Source organism: Echiichthys vipera, assembly GCF_963691815.1.
Source record: "Echiichthys vipera genome assembly, chromosome: 15".
Classification (NCBI taxonomy): domain Eukaryota; kingdom Metazoa; phylum Chordata; class Actinopteri; order Perciformes; family Trachinidae; genus Echiichthys; species Echiichthys vipera.
The window spans coordinates 8,284,749-8,304,623 of NC_139840.1; the positions used below are offsets into that span (position 1 = coordinate 8,284,749).

Here is a 19,875-nt window from a genome sequence, read left to right on the forward strand (position 1 = left end):
TATAGTCGAGCTGAGTGGATGTACAGAGAGCCTGACATGTAGAGCAGCACCTATCCCATAAGAATAAGCCACTGGAAGACTAATATTTGTAAATGATGTACCATCTGCTGAGCATTAAATGGAACGCAGTAGAATTTAGCAACTAACTGGTGAACACAGTGAAGCATTTAGTGAGGTAATTCCCTCAGTAGGTAGCGGAGACAGTGAATATTGAACTTACATTCACCAGGTGGACAAAAACAACTCTAGATGAATGCTAATAATGCTCTGTATCAGCTGTGTGTATACAAGTAATTATTGCTCATCAATGTTTTACTTTAGGGCAGTTTTTCACCCTAGAAAATTATAGACACTGTTCTTTAAACACAATCACCAAGTTGTTGTACCTCTGCAGACTCATAGGTGATCGTTTTTGTCTCTGTGTGGACTACAGGCATCTCTTTGGTTCCCACCTCGGATACATCGAGACTCTGATGGACAAAAAGGAAAAACGGGCACAAATAAATGCATGCAGAGGGAGTAGGGCAGTACCAAAACCATCTGTGACTAATTCAATTAGCTGTCATGTTTGAAATAAATTGCTGTCGGTGTTTACTGTAAGCATGTCTTTGTTCTTAAAATACTCCACCCTGTTGTACATAAAATCAAATTGACCCAAATAAATGCAGCATGCTAATAAACTGAGCCAAAGGCTGTCAATGAAAGGCTTAAATCTCTAAATGAGCATGCAGTCATGCATTACAGTCCCTGATGGAGTGAAGGAGTGGATACTGGAGAATGCAAATCACAAGGTTTCGATCAAATGTGTGCACCACATCATATTAAAAAGGGCCCCTGATCTGCTCAGCAACAAACTGTGAAGTTAAACGCATATCCATGCTTTCCTGTTTCCCTGTGATTATTAGTGGCAGATTGTGTCGGCAGATGGGGAGGGTGGAGGTGAGGTTACAGGGCCAAGGCTGAGGCCGCCGGAGCTGATGCAGGGTTACCTCCGACTGAGAAGCGGCTGGAGGCGGGTGGGAGAGCGGGGCGTCTGAGGTAAGGTGTTCAGTCAGAGTCACTTTGTGCTGGATGGACTTCTGGTCTTGTTCTTCAATCTCTTCAGTTTTCAATACTTGGGCTTCTTCCATTTCTTCTTCCTTCACTTCTTCGGACGCCACGTCTTCTCTCACCTCTGAAGCCTTTTTGTCAACACAGTTGTCTGCCACTTTCAGCTCTTTCTCATCACACTCGCCCTCCTGTTCTTCCTTCTTTCCACCCGTCTCTTCCTCCATTTCATCTTCTGAGCTGTCCATCTGCACATAGTAGTATTTCTCTTTTTCAGAGGGCAAAGGTTTCAGGATGTCTGAAAAGCTCTTATGCCTCTCATCCTCTGCATGTGAACATTTCTCTCGCTCTTCATCCACCTCCTCAATGCTATTTTCTAACTCTGCTGGAAACTCTTGTTCCTCAAAATACTGCACTTCATTGGAGAACTGGACTTTTTTGCCATCTACTTCTGTGTGCTTTCTCTCCTCTGCATTTTTTAAATCTAAAGCCTCCAAACAACTCTCTGCTGCTTCCCCTTCATTGTGTTCATTCTGTGTTGAAGGCGGCTTCTTTTCCTTTTCACATTCAACGATGTAAGCAGGCGCAACAGTGAACCTGAGGCCATCCTTTTCGTGTTTTGACATCCACCCCTCACCTTTCACGCCTGCATCCTCTTGCTCCTCATATATTACTTCCTTGTTTCTCTTTTCTGCTGCTAAGGTCAGTGCAGCAGACTCTGGCGATGTGCTACTGTCAGACAGGCTCTCATCTAACCCTACATTTGTTGCTGCTGATTGTTTTTCTGCCACAAACTCCACAGATGCACACGTCTGAAGTTGCTCTGAAAATAAAGTTGTGTCTGGAATACCAGATCTAGCTGGTGGATCTCCTAAACTAACACCACTAATATCCTCTTGATACACAACTACATGTTCTGGCCCCCCGTCTGCAGGCTCTGCTGACATTGTTCTGACTGTGAGCTCCACTGGAGTGTGCACTGGCTCGGCCTGTGCAGCCTCTTTGGTCTGGATATTCACCGTTGGCCCTGTCGACTCGGCTGGTTCTGCTTCTGCATCCGTGGTGACCACTGCCTCCGGTTCAGCTGATGTCTGTGAATGATAATTGTGGCATTAGATGATGTTTTTGCTTCACCATGACAGAAATAAAATCCACTCAGTACAGGGTGCTTTCACATCACACCTGATAGAGAAAAATGGTGATATGGGTTATACATTTTCAGACTTTCACTCTAGAATTATATACAGTACAACAGACCAAAAAGATTTAAAGACAATTAAAGGTCCCATATTGTAGATAGGAAGATTTCCACGTCCTTATACTGGGAAAAGAATCCATTATAAAGCAGGTTTGAGGTGCTATTTAAATACTGTGAAAGTATTAAAATCCACAGAGAAATGCACAGTCCGTATTTAGAAACTGTGCCTGTATGTGCTCTAACAGTCATTTCCCAGCTGCAACGATGGTGCAGAGATGCAGAGAGCACAGATGAGGAAGAATGAGGAGAGACTGACCAATCACAGCAGACTAGGCTTTTTCTAGAGTGGGCCTTAAAGAGACAGGCGCTCAAACTGTGTTTCAGACAGAGGGTGAATACAGGTATATTCAGATAGACAGTTTTTTTTAACATCAAAACATGTAAACATGTTCTAGGAGAATACCAAAATACATGCATGGACCTGAAAATTGGCATTATATGGGATCTTTAAGGTTTCAGTTACGCCAACACCATTGCAGTGTTGTATTTTTAAATCTGTGAGGACCAGAGAGGAGTGGTCACCTTTTCAGAGGAGGAAACCCATCTCAGCGTGGACTGATGGGACAGAGGGATGGACAGACACAGGAACAGAGAAAAGAAAGAGAGGAAAGTCAAAAGTCACAGTGAACACCAGACAAAGAGCAAAGGGAGAGGGTAGAAAAATGAAAGATCACAAAAGTAAATATTGTATGGATTGTATGGAATATAATTTTGTGTAGCTCATTAAATCTACTGCAACTAATGCCAAGTTGAACAAATCTTAAAACCTCAAACGATAATCCTGTTTTGGGATTGCTGAATCCACCAGATGCAAATTTCCACTAATCTGCTTTTGAAAGACTGTTTCTCATAAACAGTGAAATCTCTGTTTAGGTAAACCCATACAATTATTCTTCCTGACTTGTTACAGAGGCAGAAAGGGATTTTGGAGGATGAGGTGGGGAAAGCTGCAGCGGTGGCACTGAGCCAGGGCTATGAAGTCACCGCTTTGAGGGAACTGATAACAGAGCTGAAAGAAAGGAATGGTGCAGCTGAGAATAAACAGTAGAAAACAAACAGGAGCCAGTCAGGGCCCCCTTTTCTTTCCTTAATAGCTGTGAGAGCCAGCTGCTAAGGCAAGTTAAGCTGTTTTAGCGGTCAACAAACAAAAAAACAAGAAAACCCAAAACGGTTGTATCAAAAAAGAAGCAGCAGGCTTGTGTGAGTGAGAGTAAACGCTGGGTGTTAAGGGACCTTTAGCCATGCAGAGCGTTTGGTTACACTGTTGTGGTTTGGCTGCTGCTGGAGGGAAGGCAATGGGGTAGGCTGAGGGTGGTGGTGGAGATATGGAGGGAAGCAGCCAAAACCGAGTTGTTGCTTTTAGTTTTCATACAGTACCACTGCTAAGGATGTAGTTGAGGATTCAGAAACTGTCATCTGAGTCAGGCTGGACTTTGACTGCTCCGTTTGGACCTCTTGGAAGGTCAAGATTTCTGCTTTCTGCTGCATGGTGTCAGAAGTCTTCATCTCACTTACTTCCTCTGTCGACACACTGATGACCTCTGCAGGCTCAGCCTTCACCTCGTCAGATATCCACGATGCCATGGCCTTCTTAGGCGAGTCAATACCTTTAATCTGAGTCATGTCATCAGTTTTTATCTCCATCTTCGGACTCTGTGTCTGGACTACTGTGGTTTTGGCTTCTATAACAATGGAAGTGTCTTCTTCGATAGATTCTCTCTTTTTTGAGGCTGGCAGCATTTCATTCTCCTCAGCTTCGGCCTCTTCAGGGTCAACAGGCTCCTCTTCTTCATCTGCTGCGCTGGTCTCTTTGCCCTCGGTGTCTACTTTATCCTCAGCCTCCTTCAAGATAATGAGCGTCCCTTTCTTGTCACTGATGGCCTGGGACACTTCCTGTCTGACAGCTCCCGGGCTGACCTTCATCTCTGTCCTCTCCGATGCCTCCTCGTGGGAGTCAGGGGTTTTCTCCTCCGCCTCCCTTAGGGTCCCATCCATAAAGACATCGTCATCCATAGTGGTTGACAGACTAATCCCGTGTGGCCCAGACGAGGTGGCCAAATCTGTTACGATACTATCCGCCACGCATTTCACCAGATATCCCGCAGCCTGGGGAGACACTTGGCTTATTGGAAATGGATCGTTCAAGTTAATAGACAGAGGGCATCACAAAGCCAAGACAGCGAGAATAAGCTCAAGAGACTATTTATCTAGAAATGACACATACACAGACTGAGCTCCATAAATACTTGGACAAAGATGCACACTAATTTCTCTGCTCAGATTTGGTAGTATTATGAGTAAATGCTTGGATTTCTATCAGCTCTTGATTTCTCTGGTACAGTTCCTTTTGTGGACTGTCCTTATTAATTAACATTCAGGATTTTCTATAATAAAAAAAAGGGCAGATACAGGAAATAAAGTTGAGAAACCATACACGTGAAGTAGTAGGAGCCAAAAAAGCAAAAAACTGTGCCAGTGTCCAGATACATCTGGAGCTAGGTAGAAACAAAGGGCAAAACACAAGATCACAGAGTTTTTACATGTGAAAAACAAAGTGGAAGCAGTTTACCTCAGTGGCTGTGAGTTTCCCCTCCTCTTCTGTCTCTTCTCCGGCAGGAAGCTCGTCTTTAGTCTAATGGGGGACAAAAAGATAAGTAAATAAAAAGGCATATTAGTCTGACTACATGTTCAAATGGACATGATCCGGATCCCAACGCTTTTCCAGTGGATCAACTTCTTGTTATTTCAGACACGTTTGATGTCAGTGTTTAGTCTTCAGAGTTTAATTAGTGCTGCTTATTTGTCCTGTTCATCAAGTTCATCAGTTTATATGAAACAACACAAGGAGAAACTCAGATATGACCTAACTCCTACTTGTAATGTCACTGAGCACAACAATCCCATTACTAATTAATGACTGCACCATCCGTAACCGAGACAAATTAATATGTTAATCAGCTGTTGATATAGTGAAGACATAAGGTGATAATAAAAAAGAGAGACATTTGTTCACACACTAACTTCCAATGACTCCAGATAAATTTGCTTTATCACAGCTCCTTAATTTGCACTGCTATTGAATTAACTGCACTATGACTAATAACGCAAACACTCTTGGGATTGATGTCTTCGTTTATGCAAATATCTCCTCGGTGATGTCATGCTTCACACACACATGCCGTCATTTGGTCTGCCGAGGACGTCAGCTTACATCCTGCGGCTCCAGTGGTTCTATCATTGGTGCTTCATCTGCTCTGGGTGAGCGCGCAGGGGACGAGGAGAGTCTCTTCTCCCATTCTGTCAGGCCAGGCGCGCTGTCGCCCGTCTCCAGGAAGGAGCGCTTCAGTTCACTGATGTTGGTCTGGTGCTTGACCATCTCTTCCGGAGGCGAGGTGTCCTACAGTAGCCGGTCAACCATGATACAAGGAGATGAGGCCAGGAGCAGCGCGGAGGGAACGACGGCCATGCTTTATGTACGCAGCGGTAGCTTGCATATCCAATCAATTACCAAAACAAAGAATTTGGGAAGCATAAAATGCAGTTCTGAAATTGTCTGGGATCAACTAATGCAGACTTAAATGAACTGCATTCCTTCCTTCCTTATTTACGTTTACGTGTTCACAGGGCTGTTTAGGAGGCTGTGCAGGCTACCTGTGCAACTGCTCGCACAAACGGCAACATAATGGAAAAATGTCTACTCACACGGCAGCTGGAACTAAGAGTAGCAGCTTGTACTTAAATGCTAAGAGAGCATTTAGGACCAGCTTGATTCAATGAAAATAAATGATTTCATGCATAGATTCACAGATTTAGTTTTACAGGTTTAGTTAAGCACAACACTCCCAAATCTCATTAGAAGTTAGGACCTCTACAGACACTGACCTAATTTAGTTTCATTTGGCTTTAGTTGGATGCTCACAGCAAGAAATCTGTTAGATGAAAATATAATACATCTAATTCACACGGGCAGAGCCACTGGTACCTTAGACATATTTGTTATCAGTTAGAATTCCTCATATAAAAAACACCTGCATGCATATTTCAGTCATGCATTGTTTTCTTACCAACCTCTAGCATCAGATTACTATGCTTGATAAAAACGTTTTCCCCTTTTACTCGTCTTATGAAACTATACTGTAAAGACAAAAGAGGGGAGATAAAAGGCGCTGTGTCATGTTAGATTTAGACCCTTGTTAGGAGATACTGGGAGCTTTGTCTTCTACTATATGGCTATGACATGATGGAATTATGTCAACTCACTGTAAAAGCCATGGATTGGAAAACCTTGAAAACTGTGAAATCTGGCTCTTAGTGCAGCAGCAGGAAAAGAAATATGACTCCATCGTTTACAAACAATAGCACTTGAAAATGAGCTGGTATGGCGTGTTTAGAAGCAGCGACAGTTTTGCAGCGGCAGTCTGTGAAGTGAATTCAGGGAAGAGTGAATGGTCGGTCTGGTGTGTGGTATTATGGTGAGGATGACAAGAGAAGCTGCAGCAGGCAAGCCAAGGTGGAGAGATGGCACAAAGTGACTGATGTCTGAGCAGCTCAGTGCATCTGGTACTGGTGTGGGTGTGATGCACTGAGCAGGGCCATGAAGCGAGCCCAGTGTACCTGAGTCCGCATCTCAGAGTCCTCATCTGCGTCCGACTGACAGCAAGTGTAGAAGGTAGGACAGAGTGCGACACAAGGAGGAAAAGGATCATTAAAAAAGAAGAAACACAGGATGCGAATCAGGTGAAGGGAAAGAGAAAGTGAGCAACAAGGAGTAGTAAGCAAAGAGATAAAAATGGGTGAGAATGGGGGCTGAATTAAAAAGGGAAAGAAAATTGTTACAGAAATTGAGCCCTCGCTAAAACCCCTCCCTGGAACGGCATTTGCCCAATCATTGTCTTAGCAGCCGTAACTAGGCATGGCCGGCCTGTCAAGCTTTGAAGTGGTACGCATGGAGTTATAATAAAAGTGATAGCAGAATGGATTAAACAATGTTTGTTTGCTGTAAAATACGCTGCAGCCGTTAGCAGGTGCTGCTAATTAGCATCCATCCATTGCCACGCCCCTTTTAGCCAACTGGCATATACTGTAATGTTATTTGTGGAAGTATATGCTTAAGCAACCCAACACCAACTTTACCAGAGATAGTGTTACGTTTGTCTATTCTAAAACCCTGTAATTTGAAACTTTTAGAACATGCACTCTTTCTTAGGCCACATTTTTTAGAAGGGTGACCACACATGCAATCTGAGCCACATTGAAGGACGGCCTACTGGGCTGTGAGCGGAAAAACGTAGTCATTCACTGGCTTTGTCCCCAATGTCTGAGCCATAGATAACTGTGTATTTTGGCCGTTTCTTTATTTTTAATAATTATTATTTTGGAAGTATTTCTATTTCTATACTGAAAATACAACAATACAATAACAAGTATGTGAGCTAAGGTCTGAATGGTTATGTTAGCATTCTTGTATTATAAATATACCTTATATCCCTGTGACATGCAGCTTTAGGGTTTTTTAGTATGACCTTAAGACCCCTTTCACAAGAATCTCACAAGAAAATCGAAGCTCTTAGCAACGGTAACTGAGCGAACGGTCTATAGAGAGCCTGGACATGAAGTCATGACTTCAACTCTCTATTGGAAGGTAGCCAGGTAGGAAAAGACACATTGAAATACGTATAAAGTGGGTTTTCAAGACATAAAAAAGGATATGTATGTGTAGAGAAAATGAGAACTAAATGCACATAACACAATATATGCATGCATCACATGCAGAACTTAAGTACACAAATTCTCCTTAATGTTTCAATAGGCATCACATCTATGATTCAGCGTCACTTTATCACCGCTCTGTCAGTACTTTTTTCATGCCTTAAATATGGCGGCCTTGATGTACAAACCTCAGTGGCGGTCATCTCTCCATCAAAGGCAAACTCAGTTTGTTCGCTGTCAGTCTGCTTTCACATAGACCACAAGCGTTCCGAGTGGCAAGCAAGAAAACAACAAGAACCCAACTTGTGAACCCTTTGAGAATGCACTTATCGTCAACAGAGATTCTTCATAACACAAATGGAACGAATGGGAATGTACTGTTTTTTTCTGTAAGCTACACATTATCATACAACACTGCAGATAAGGTTAGAAAAAACAAAACAACAGAAAGAAAACGAGCAAATGAAAAGTAAGCAAGCAAAACAGACTCAGAGGAAGTTGAAACCTTTGGTCGGTCACTATGACAGGACGTTAAATTTACTCTGGATTTGGACAGGGTTGAATCCTGGTGTATACGTACGTATTAAACATTTGCTGTGTTGTTGCTGGTCAAAAAGCAACAGTTACTGGCTAATCAAAGTTTGATTTGACGAACAGTAACCTGACTTTCAGGCCCTCCCCCCTCTTCTCCATGCATGTTGACACTAGGGGTGATCTGGATGCATTTAACTCGCACAGTCTCTCTGCAAAGCAGCATGCATTATATACGTGATTCAAAAGGCTGTTGCTTGGAGAGGGGGCGGGGGGTTAGCCCTTTTCAGCAGTTCAATTTAAATCATTCATTTTAATTTGTGCTGCTTTGCTTGACTCACATAGCAATACAGAGAGACTGAGTGCTTGAATAAATATGGAAGTGTTTCCATGCAGCTGGTGTTGATCTTGTAGCAGTCACTTTTAACACCGTGAAGCCATGAATGTGGATGATAACACTGAGATGGGTTAGGCACAAAGTTGTCTTTTTAAATATAAGGTTTGGTGAAGCATTAGTCGCTAAATGAACATAGGTGTTTTCCTCAAATCCTCAAAAAAACGCACTCACAACTATTTAAATGATTTCATGGTTACCAGCTTGACACTGCAGCATGACAGTGATATTATTTCATGGTTATTTGTTAGCGGTGTTGCAAAAAGCTTATGCAAAAAAAGGTCATATTTCAGGCTGACGTGAGTAAAAAGTCCCCAATGTTTGTGTCTAACCCTCTCATTAAGTAGAGCATATCAAGCCAATCTAATACAAATGGTGAGACTTGCATGTTCATCTCTGTGTGATGCTGATGAGGATGTAATCTACAGGATGAGAGTGTGACCGGGCAGAGATGAGGTTCTGAAAGTAGGAGAACTGACAGACACTGGGACAGACACAGTCTCCAGGTCAGCTCTGAACTGGTGAAACAGCAGAGCGAGATACAGGACAGGTTAAGGGGTTAACTGTTATAATGAACTGTCAATCTAAGCCAGAGGCAGGTACTGGAACATACGGACGTACGCACACACCTCCTCTTCCTCTGAACTGTCATGGTCATGGTAGCCCTGGGCTATGCAGGCGGTCAGGGAGGCAGCCTTGGGCTCCAGGTAGCAGAGGCACAGCGCCAGGGGGAAGGAGAGGGTGAGGGCGTAGGGGACGGAGAAGGAGGTGGACAGCAGGAAGAAGAAAATGAAGAGGAAGCAGGGGATGAGTGAAGGTGACTTAATGGGAAGGAAGTTCTGCGCGCACATAGGGAGAAAGCGCATCTCTGAGAGATCGGGGAAGGAGATGTAGCCGTCCTCATCCAGGTAGGAGGACAGGTCGGGCAGGTGCAGGGAGAAGGAGAAGAGCGTGCCGCCGCGGCTCTTGCCCTGCTCCAGTCTCTGCTTGCGGGCTGAGAGCAGCAGCACCTGCTCGTCCAGCAAGGCTGCTTTGCGATCGGCAAGGGCTTGCCGCCGGCGGCACCCAGCGCTGCTCTTGGCCGGACTGACTGATGAGGCCCGTTTACGCGCGTTCTCCCTGCGCCTCCGCCGTACTTTAGTTGATGAAACAGGAGATGATGGGAGTGAGAGCTCAGAGCGGAGGGGGTCGGATGCATATGTACTAGGTGAGCACTGACGGAGGGAAATGTCAACAAAGAGATGACGTGTGTGTAAATGGAGAGGAGTGAAGGGTAAGGGGACGAATACGCATGATCACACGCACACACACACGAGTATAGTATGGGGTCAAAGGAAGACAAGAAAAGAAAAGCTAATTAGTAAAGCGCACACAAGATGAGAAGAAGCACTTGGGCCTGGTCTGCTGCAGTAGGTTAAGCTGAAATCAACTGGGAAATTCTCATCAGCCATTTAAAAGTCTATTAAAAAGGTCCTGTGTGTAACATTTTACTTGTATTAATCGTTTTTTTTATTGTCAATGGGTGAGCGAGTTGTTATGCAACTTAAAAATTGAGACCTGCACCGACTTTCTCAGTTGTCTCTAACAGCCTGTGGACTGACATCTATGTTAAGGATATGGGCCAGATTTCCCGGGTAACTCCCAAGAATGTGATGCTTTGTGCAAGTCCATCTCTTCAGCGCGCCTACAGCCGACAGTGATGGTCAAACTAAACTTATACTATTCTACTTGCCGACTATTCCAATTTGCGTGTCTGTGGCGACATTACCTCTCTAGATGTAAATAATGTGTGTTTGCAAAGAGCAACAAAAAAAGTCAACACACATAGCGACCCTGAACATGACAAGATGGTGGGCTCTGAAAGAACAGGCTCACCTGCAATTACATCTTACTGCCAAAGAGGCCGCTTGAAACAAGTAATCTCAAATTATGACTTTAATACTTACAAAGCAAGCAACACCAGACCCATGCGGCGTAGCTAAGTTACAGCTACATGGCTAACCTAATGTTAGCTCACAGAAACCCTAGCTGGCTGTGGCGTGACATGAATCTACCTGCAGTTGCCTCGCGGCCCTGGTTGGTGGGCGGGATTTGCAGAGAGAAAGCTAGTGTTATTCTAAATATGATTGTAATTCATTTTACAGCATTATACTAAAATGATCACTGGCTGGTCACTTGTGGTGACCTTTTGGTGGTGTTTCACCGTTTTGGCTGGTACTTGCTCGTGGCTATGGCGCGTGCAAGAATTCGGGCGGACTGCAGTTCACTAACCTCGGTCGTTAATAACAAGCGTTTTATTAAAGTTACACAGAGAACCTTTGAAAAGAAAAGAAAACTTAAATTTAAAAAAAGGACATACAAAGACAAAGTTGTAGCAGCTTTTAAGAAACAATATGTTTCTTTGTCAACCTGTTGGCTTATCTGTATACATTCACCCATAATGACTCTCTTTGAACCAAACACAAAGACATATCAAGCCTTTAGAAAGTTATTTTATCCACATTAAATGCGGCTCTGACTGCACTGAACCTGTTGGACAGAAGTTTACCTTTGTGTCTTGTCTGAGTGGTGTTGTGGCAGTGGGTTCTGGTGTTTCTACACCATCCACCTGAGCGTCCTCCTGCTCCGCCTTCTCTTCCTCTGCCTTCTTCTCTGGCGTTACCGTGGTAATGATGTCTCCCTTGGCGGTGACTTTGGCTGCCCCGTCAGTGGCACTGTCCTTCATGAGAGTCTCATGGTTCTCCATAATGGGTGCTAGAGGACAAGAAGACAAAGATAGATGTGACGGACTTGAAACACTGATGTTTTGTGGACACCAATGGTTGTTTTTTAAATCCAGGGAAAAATGTGGGCGGTGGAATAAAAGGGTTAATTTGCTCCTGCACACTGCTGTTATAATACCCACTGTGGCTTTGTCACTGCACTGCAAAAGTGTGCCAGACATTTTATCTTTGCAGGCTTTCAGGAGCAAAGCACATTTTTCTTCCTTTTCAAAGAAAGAAAAAAAGAAAAAAGATTCTTCTAACAAAAGGTTCCTGTCACAAAAAGCAGCAGCAACATCTTTTAGAGAGGAAAGTTCAGAAGATCAGAAAAGACATAATAAATATCATATCTAAAATTAGAGAACATCTAAACTGAAAAAACAAATGTGTGCAGGTAGCACAACAGAGCTTCTAAAAATATCCCTAATAAAAATAAACTGGATAAATAAACACAGACCCTTGGTTAATGATCATTAATCATTAATGACATTTCAACTTAGGTGTGACTTAAGCCGAACACTAATCCAAACCCTCAACTGCTTCTCACCTCCATCTAAGCTTCGAGACATGTTGTAGCGTTTGCTGGAGGAGCGTTCGAACAAGGGAGCTGGTCTGATGATCTGAGAGCTGGCCCTGCGGGTCTGAGCCTGCGTTCTGCCGCTGTAGCGAAACTTAGAGCCGAGGCTCAGGAACTTCTTTGGGGGTGCCTCAGGAGATACGAGCCTGTCACAAGTTACAAACATTTACATTAATCAAAAAAAAGAAATAACAACACAGATTTAAGCCATGCATTGTAAATCATGAGAACGCCTACTCATTTGAATAGTCTCCAGAAGGCCCTCAGGCTTGGCTCTAAAAAGATCCCAAGAGGCAATATGTTGCTTAAAGCAGCACAAAGCAACTTCACATGTCGTCCAAACGGCACAACTAACAGTCTGAGCACGGATTCTATTTTACTACAAAGAAATCATCTATGGTGAGCATCAGCAAATTCATGTTTACAGGACTGGCATGACTGTGACCAATTAACAACAAAGGATGTCAAAGACTTCTGAAAAGAAAAGTAGCTTTTACTGTTGAGTCCAACTCTGGACAAAATACAGTCAATTTAAGGTCAGGGGGAATGTTTTACTGCCAGCGACCACGAGTACCAGAACAGGACAACATAACTGCATCTTAAATAGGTGAAATATAAGATTTTGAAAGTTGTTTGTTAATTAATATGCTACCTACAGCAGATTCAAAAGCTGTTTCCTATTACAGTCGAAGCTCCTCCATTTCTTACCTGAAGAAGGTGTGGTGCTCGACACAGACCTTCCAGAGCCTTTTGGCAGCGCGATGATTTGGAAGCTTGAAACCAATTGTGCTTTCAAACTGCTCAAACTGCAACAGGAACAAAACAGTGTGATCAGGTTCACTACATATGCAGCTTTGACCTCATTTATTTTTACTCCCTTTTCTATTAATGTTAATTTTCCATGTCAAATGTAACGAATGAAGCTTACCAAAAGGTTCTCCCCCTTAATATACTATGTCACAATGGGGTCTAATCACCACAGACACTTGACAATACACTTACTGTGCACCATGGGATATGTTCACTCTTAATAAGTCTTTCCTCACTTAAATAGTTTACATCCAAATAGGTATGTAACCGCTATAATCTATGCATTGTATATTTATACCCCTAACCAAATATTTTTTCCTACAAAAAAAGCTGTGCAGTTTTTACTTAGAAAAGCCAAAACACTTATATAAGATATGCAACATCAAAGTATTTCCTGTGTACGACATTAGTAAAGTGAGGGATGTCAGTGGGGATTTGTTGGGTCAGGGAAATGTTAGGACAAGAGCAGGACAGCATCTGTTCATCTTCAGAAAGATCAGAACATCAGAAGCAATTGTCAACCAATAGCAGCACTTTAAATGTGTGGTACACCTGTAAAATGTTGATGGAATAGAGGAAATTTTGACTGGAGCAAAATTGCTTCAGCTCTAGATATCCCTATAATAAACGTAGGTTATTAAGTATGTTCATTAGTTATTGTTCTCACCTCGCCGGGACGGATTTTTATGTAGAAGTTGTTCCTTTTGTAGGATATCTTGAGGATTTTGGGCCAAGCGAACCTGTTGATCCGCAACCTGTCTCTGTAGATGAGCAGGCCACTTGAACAAACTCCCAACATGATCTCCACACCCTCAGAGTCCTGGGAACCACACATACCAACAAATGGCACAGAAAAACAGCAAAAACAAAACATTAGTTTAATGAAATTCCTTCACAATTTGTCACTTTGAGATTGCCAGGGCTTGTGTGTTACCAAAGAAGAAGCCACTGACCACTACATTGCTCTTCTTTTAGTGTTGTGCACAACGTAAACTTCCATAAACTCTACAGGATAAACAGGAGGTCCAGGAGCCAACGCACAGCAGGGTAAAATAGAATTTAACAGAGACAAGTTTGTGATAATAACAGGGTCAAGCAGGCAGGTGGAGAGTGGAATCAGGCATATGGTACTCTTATCTTCTCTATGCAGGCTGTGGTGACCGCGAATAAAGACTCAGGGGGCACTGAGTGGCAAAAGCAACAGTGAAGGAAACTGGTGGATGAAGCACACAATGATGCTCTTCACTGCACAAAGCATGAGATGAGCAGATAAAATCAATGGTTTTTTGAGAGGGAAGCGCTGGTCCAGAGCAGTCTTAGTGGGATGTTGAAATGACAACTTTGGATGTAACCATGCACAAGTAGAAACAACACACACGCAGGTAAGCACATGAGATGCAGCCTCTTACCTCTCCCTCAGCCTCAGCCAAGCATTCATAGAGACTCCCTACCAACTTTGCATTTAATGAGAGAGGAGAGAAGACAAAAGAGGGATGCTGGTCTCATATGAACATATTTTTCTCGTGTATCAAAACTGACTTACATATCCAACACTGAGAATTGATGTCTCAGTTTGATCAACGCCGATCCCTCCCCTCTGTCATCTCCTCCATTCTGATCTAAATCTGTGAAGGCAATATCCTCTTGATCGCTCACATCTACGGCCATTTGGACTTTCACAGCGCTTTTGATAACTGATTCATATCAAGACTGATGACTGTAATTGTCTTTTATGATGACAGCAGTCCTGCCGTTGTAATCCAGCTCTCTCTTTACTGCCTGTTTTCTAATAACGCGGATGCCATCTGGCTGACGGATCAGAAAAGGCAAGAAAATCATTCTAGTCAAGGGGAGCTCTTGGCTCCAGACCCCACCACGCCTCTACCCTTCAGTCCCCCCCCCCCATATTCAGAGGCAGCAGGAACATAATGTCAGTCAATCAGTGAAAAAGCAGTGGCATGTTAAACTGAGGCATTACAGTGGCAGCCGGGATGTTATTGAAGCAGCGGTGTTGTGGTGGCAAGCGTCATTGTTGACTGCGTGAGTGGAATGTGTTTGTCTCATCTTGCATAAAAAGAATAGAAACATTTGTATTTTTACATCACTTGCATACTCGTTAATGCAACACACATCATTTCTGGAGTTGTGGCATTCTAGTACACTGTTTCAGAGCACTTTGTAAATTAATTGAACATTTTTTAATAAGAGCTTATTCGCCTCCTTGCTAAAGGTGAGAGAGGAAGAACAATAACACTCTTGTGTTTGTATTCTAAATATAAATCTAGGTTAGCTCAGCATTAAGAAAAGAAACACGGGAACATCTCTAAAGCTCAGTAGAACCACAAAATATTGGTTTTACTCTTCTGTTTTGTACAGATGAAACAAACAAGATATAACATGTTAGTTAGTGAGTTTAGAGATGCTGGTAGGTCCGGTGTTTGAGCAACTTCTGACTGTACAGTAGCTCATATTCCTCAAATGTTGAATTTCATTATACTAAACGTTTCTTTGCACACATCTGGCACATTGTAGATGATTTTTAGTGTCCTACTTAATCATTTCCAATGCTAACTTGTGAAGAGAAAGCAATAATATCAGTGTAAAAATGTATGATTTTTCAGAAGCTTGACATCTACAGCTGTGATGAGCCGTCATTTTCACAAGATGTTTAGTTGGACTTGTGAGAGACAATAATGTTTGTAGTGACTTGTTACCTTAGCGTGGTGGAGGTCCACGCCGTACATGGACAGCTTCTTGGCATTTTCCAGGAAGTGTATCTCTGCTTCGGCTGGTGTCATCCCCCTGATACAACAGAACAGATCAGACAAGGTCAAACAAGAACAAGTATGGCAGAAAGAGATTTGATGCCTTCTGACCAATGTGAATATGCAACACTTAAAGGTCTGGAAAGATACAAGATCTAAAATTGGGATAATTTAGTTTTATTGTATAAAAGCTTTTTGCAAATGGTTGTTTTTATGGATGCTTTTAACTGATGTACAACAAAGTACCATGAGTGCATCCATTTTTAGCATCGATGGGTCTTTAGAGAGAGCCTAATCCTTGCACCTTCAGTGCCCTTCTCCATTCTGGGCTTCACAGGACTGCACAATATTACACATAAATCATTGTAATACAGAGAGAATAAAGGGCTCAGACAGAGAACAGCCAGCTAAAAAACTAATCCGATGTCTGGAGACATTGTGCTATTCAGAACAGATAATTATTCCAGGCTGTAAACATTCACTCAGGTTGACTGTCTGGCTTGAATTGGTCAGATTCAGGCCCTAAACCTATTTTTACCATTTAGCTTCCTATTATGAGCAATAAGGTTTTATTTGATCTCAAAATGTCCTATCGCTGTAAACTATTTGGGTTGTTTCACATTTTTTTTACAGGTTTGTACACAAACCAGCGTTTAGCAACATTCAACCAAATCTGATGATGTTTTGGGTTTGTTTGCCTCGTTATCAGGCTACTGCCAACCTGATCAAATCAGTATTAAAGACTTGAAAAGAAAATGAAGCTGAGACTTACTTGTAGGTCTTGTGGAGTTCCATGACCTTCTCCTCCAGCTCTTTGGTTTGGTTGGGTGCGAAGCGCAGTTCGCTGATGTAGTCACTGCCTAATTCCTCAGGGTCGTAGTCTCCCAGTTCAGACTGCACTGTGTAGGAGCCCAGCACCGTGTGGGTGGCAAAGGAGCAGGGCAGACGGCCTGAAACCACATCATCCCTCAGCTGCAGACACAGGTAGTACCTGAGAGAGGAAGAAGAGACATAAAACAAAAAAAAAAAGTCAAATTATTTTCTTATCAAATTCTACATTCTCCGGATTTTCTCTGTAAGCACTTTTAATACAGTTTACCTGCATGATATGTCATTCTTCCTTATTTGTTGTAGATATGTCTATATCTTGCCTCCTTTTATATTTTATATTTACCTTTTATATTGTATATTTTTTGGTGGTTTCTGGAGCCTTGCAACGGAATTTCGTTTGTATACATGAAAATGTGTGTGAATGACAATAAAGTTTGTCTAAGTCTAAGTCTAAGTCTTAAACTACATATTGAGTCCTCCGAATCAATTAAATTGAACTTAAAGTCCACTTACAAGAAAGTTTGAAGAACAGTGATGCGTTTCTAGACAAATGTCCGGCAGCAATCACAGAACCATTCTAAACTACAGTAACTGATTGTTCACCTGGTGATATCCTCAGTCAGCTGGGCGGGGTCTGGAGGGTAAAACTTGACGTTGAAAGCGAAGTTCCAGGGACCAGCTGAGACGAAGAGAGAACATCAAATTATCAAAGCGGCATTTTACAATTACATACGGCACACCTCATTTGGCTGTTCAGGATAAAACTCTCAAGTGGCTTCATCAAATTGCTAGACTTACTCCTGATCTGCTTCTTTAGCTCCTTGGAAGGGTCTAGCCAATTCTGCAAAAGGCAACCAGACAAAAAGCATTGATCATCGGCAATTTGGTAGCACATTACTAAGAACCAATATCCTCAAGTGCACTTTTATACTGTAGATGGAAGAGTTTCTGTGTTATTACGCATATTGAACCTCCTCCATAACACTACTACAACTTCATGAAAACTGATTATTAGTATATTAATGGTCTCCTTTTACCTTCTGATTGTCCACATCTCTGTATGTGATGCCAAAGTAGTCCCTCTCCAGTAGATTAAGGTGGTCACATATTTTATCAAAGAGCATTTGGCCCCTGGCTCGTTTCTGCGAGGGAAAAACAACAAGAAACAAACATTTAACGCGGCGTTCACTTGAAGTAGTCTGCATAATCGCTCTATTTATGATCAGTATTAATCCAAAAAAGATTAGACCATCAAAATGGAACCACACATTTGTCAGTCTACACCATATTCAACAATTATCATTAGAAAAAGAACACAAATAATATGACAATAAACAACACAAAAAATATAATAAAATATAATTGTGCAAAAATAAAATCCAACAATCTCAGGCTGCACTTTTTAATGATGAGATTTGATTAATTATCTTGAGATAATAGAACAAAACGATAACTTAGAACTCGCTCTCCTAAAACAGCAATATAAAGTTAAAACTGTCGATTATAAAAACAGCATTATGAGGCAGCACGTTACACTGCTGCATCACAGAGCCTTTCCTCAAAGGTACTGCAGCCATGATTGATCAACTAGGCAACTCTGGATTGATTTCTTCTATGAAAAGCATTGTGGTATAAATACATCTTCACATTTCTGAGCTCAAGGTGAACGTCAGCAGCTTAAAACCAATCGATCGCACGTCTTTAGCTGAGTGCCGAATGTCATCGGCTGGAGCTCTGTCGTTTCATCCACTGGAGGTAGATGGGCTTCAGAGTCATTTTGGCCGGCACACAGGAGATATTTTAAGGCCTGAGATTCCACAACACAGACGCCTCCTTCCTGCACAAAGTGAAAGCCAGCTCCTCACGTTTTTTTTTTTTTTTTAAACCACTGCCGCAGCTTATTCTAGCAGCATGAGTCCGAACACACCTGTGCATGTCACATTCACATTGTAGTCTGTGATGAGGGTCCAGATGGAAGTAGGCAGGTATGTAACAGAGGTAGTCTTCGACACATATGGTACATTTATATCAGCATCCACCCACACCCTGTCATCACCTAAAGCATACACTTCTTTTTTATGATGAGAATTCTGATTGATTTTTTAACAGAGCTATAAAGCCGCGGGTGACAGAGAGTGAATCTCACCAGGATATCTCTGAGGGAATTAGCAGAGTTGTGTCAAGACTATTGCAGCCCTGCTGTGCCAGTGGCTTTTCAATGCAACACTTGGCTTTACTGAGAACCTACAGACAAAAGGTTGAGATCTGCAAATCTCTGCATTAAGTCACATAGTTGTCTAACAGATGGTCTATGGCAAACAGCAGACATGTTAGGAGTGCAGCAGATTAAGCCGACTGATCTGGCTTGTATTTCGTCTTCCCTGGAGTTGTTCAGGAGAATGAGATCAGGAGGAAATTGGAAGGGAATCTGATCTCAAATTAGCAAAGAAACATCAATCTTGATCAATTTAAAGATCAAATTTAGAGAGCAAACAACAGCAGTCACTGCAATGAGCTTGGAGATTCACAATGATTATAAAAAAAGGAACTGGAACTTGAATCACCAAACTATGTAATAAATATAGGGCTTCAACGAGTGACGCCACTATTCTCCAAATCCACGACTCGATTTGACTTTGGCTTTTAAACATGCACTGATGTTATTCAGGCCTCGGCCCCATCCTAGTTACACATCTGATGATAATCAAGGCTCACCACTGGGTGACAAAATCAATCATGAGGCCTACAGGTAAAACTCATGAACCTTGAATATATGGGATGAACCTTGACTGACGTCTTCAAGGCACTGTCACCGTCTTGTATTGTATGAGGGAAGAATGGGCAGCTTAGGTGATTTATTTTTTTACAGCACTTCTGTGTCACAGAAAATGATAGGAAACTATTAGTGCAGACATTTCTCCCACAGGAAATTGAAAATGAGTTGAGCTGGAGAACTACTAAGGTCAGAGGGATAAAAATGTCAAGTCTTGACATTCTGGACCAGTTTCAGATGAGATTGGGAGGAGGACGAGGACTTCCTGGTAATTATCTGAGGATCCTCTGACCTCAATTGCATCACTGTGTCAAACACCCTTATCTGACCCCTGTTACCTCTGGAGTGTATCACTCAGGTTCATTTTTTTGTTTCAGGCTGACTGCTCATGATTGTGTCTTATTGGTTGCTATGACAA

At 42.4% G+C, this 19,875-nt stretch overlaps 1 protein-coding gene across 1 annotated transcript in view; it reads right to left on the bottom strand.

Moving 5' to 3' along the window:
* The window catches only part of LOC310957784 (band 4.1-like protein 3), a 40,310-nt gene that overhangs the window by 4,883 nt on the left and 15,552 nt on the right, over positions 1–19,875 (bottom strand). The window contains exons 4-22 of the mRNA XM_083928514.1: positions 17,722–17,826; positions 17,483–17,525; positions 17,288–17,363; positions 16,626–16,844; positions 15,803–15,890; positions 13,756–13,908; positions 12,987–13,084; positions 12,249–12,424; positions 11,488–11,693; positions 9,569–10,153; positions 8,203–8,256; positions 6,920–6,955; positions 6,374–6,439; positions 5,517–5,702; positions 4,875–4,937; positions 3,683–4,411; positions 2,828–2,860; positions 2,067–2,138; positions 387–470 (exon numbers count right to left, since the gene is read on the bottom strand). Coding sequence (XP_083784640.1) covers positions 387–470; positions 2,067–2,138; positions 2,828–2,860; positions 3,683–4,411; positions 4,875–4,937; positions 5,517–5,702; positions 6,374–6,439; positions 6,920–6,955; positions 8,203–8,256; positions 9,569–10,153; positions 11,488–11,693; positions 12,249–12,424; positions 12,987–13,084; positions 13,756–13,908; positions 15,803–15,890; positions 16,626–16,844; positions 17,288–17,363; positions 17,483–17,525; positions 17,722–17,826 — 3,072 coding nt within the window. The remainder of the gene's footprint in view (positions 1–386; positions 471–2,066; positions 2,139–2,827; positions 2,861–3,682; positions 4,412–4,874; positions 4,938–5,516; positions 5,703–6,373; positions 6,440–6,919; positions 6,956–8,202; positions 8,257–9,568; positions 10,154–11,487; positions 11,694–12,248; positions 12,425–12,986; positions 13,085–13,755; positions 13,909–15,802; positions 15,891–16,625; positions 16,845–17,287; positions 17,364–17,482; positions 17,526–17,721; positions 17,827–19,875) is intronic.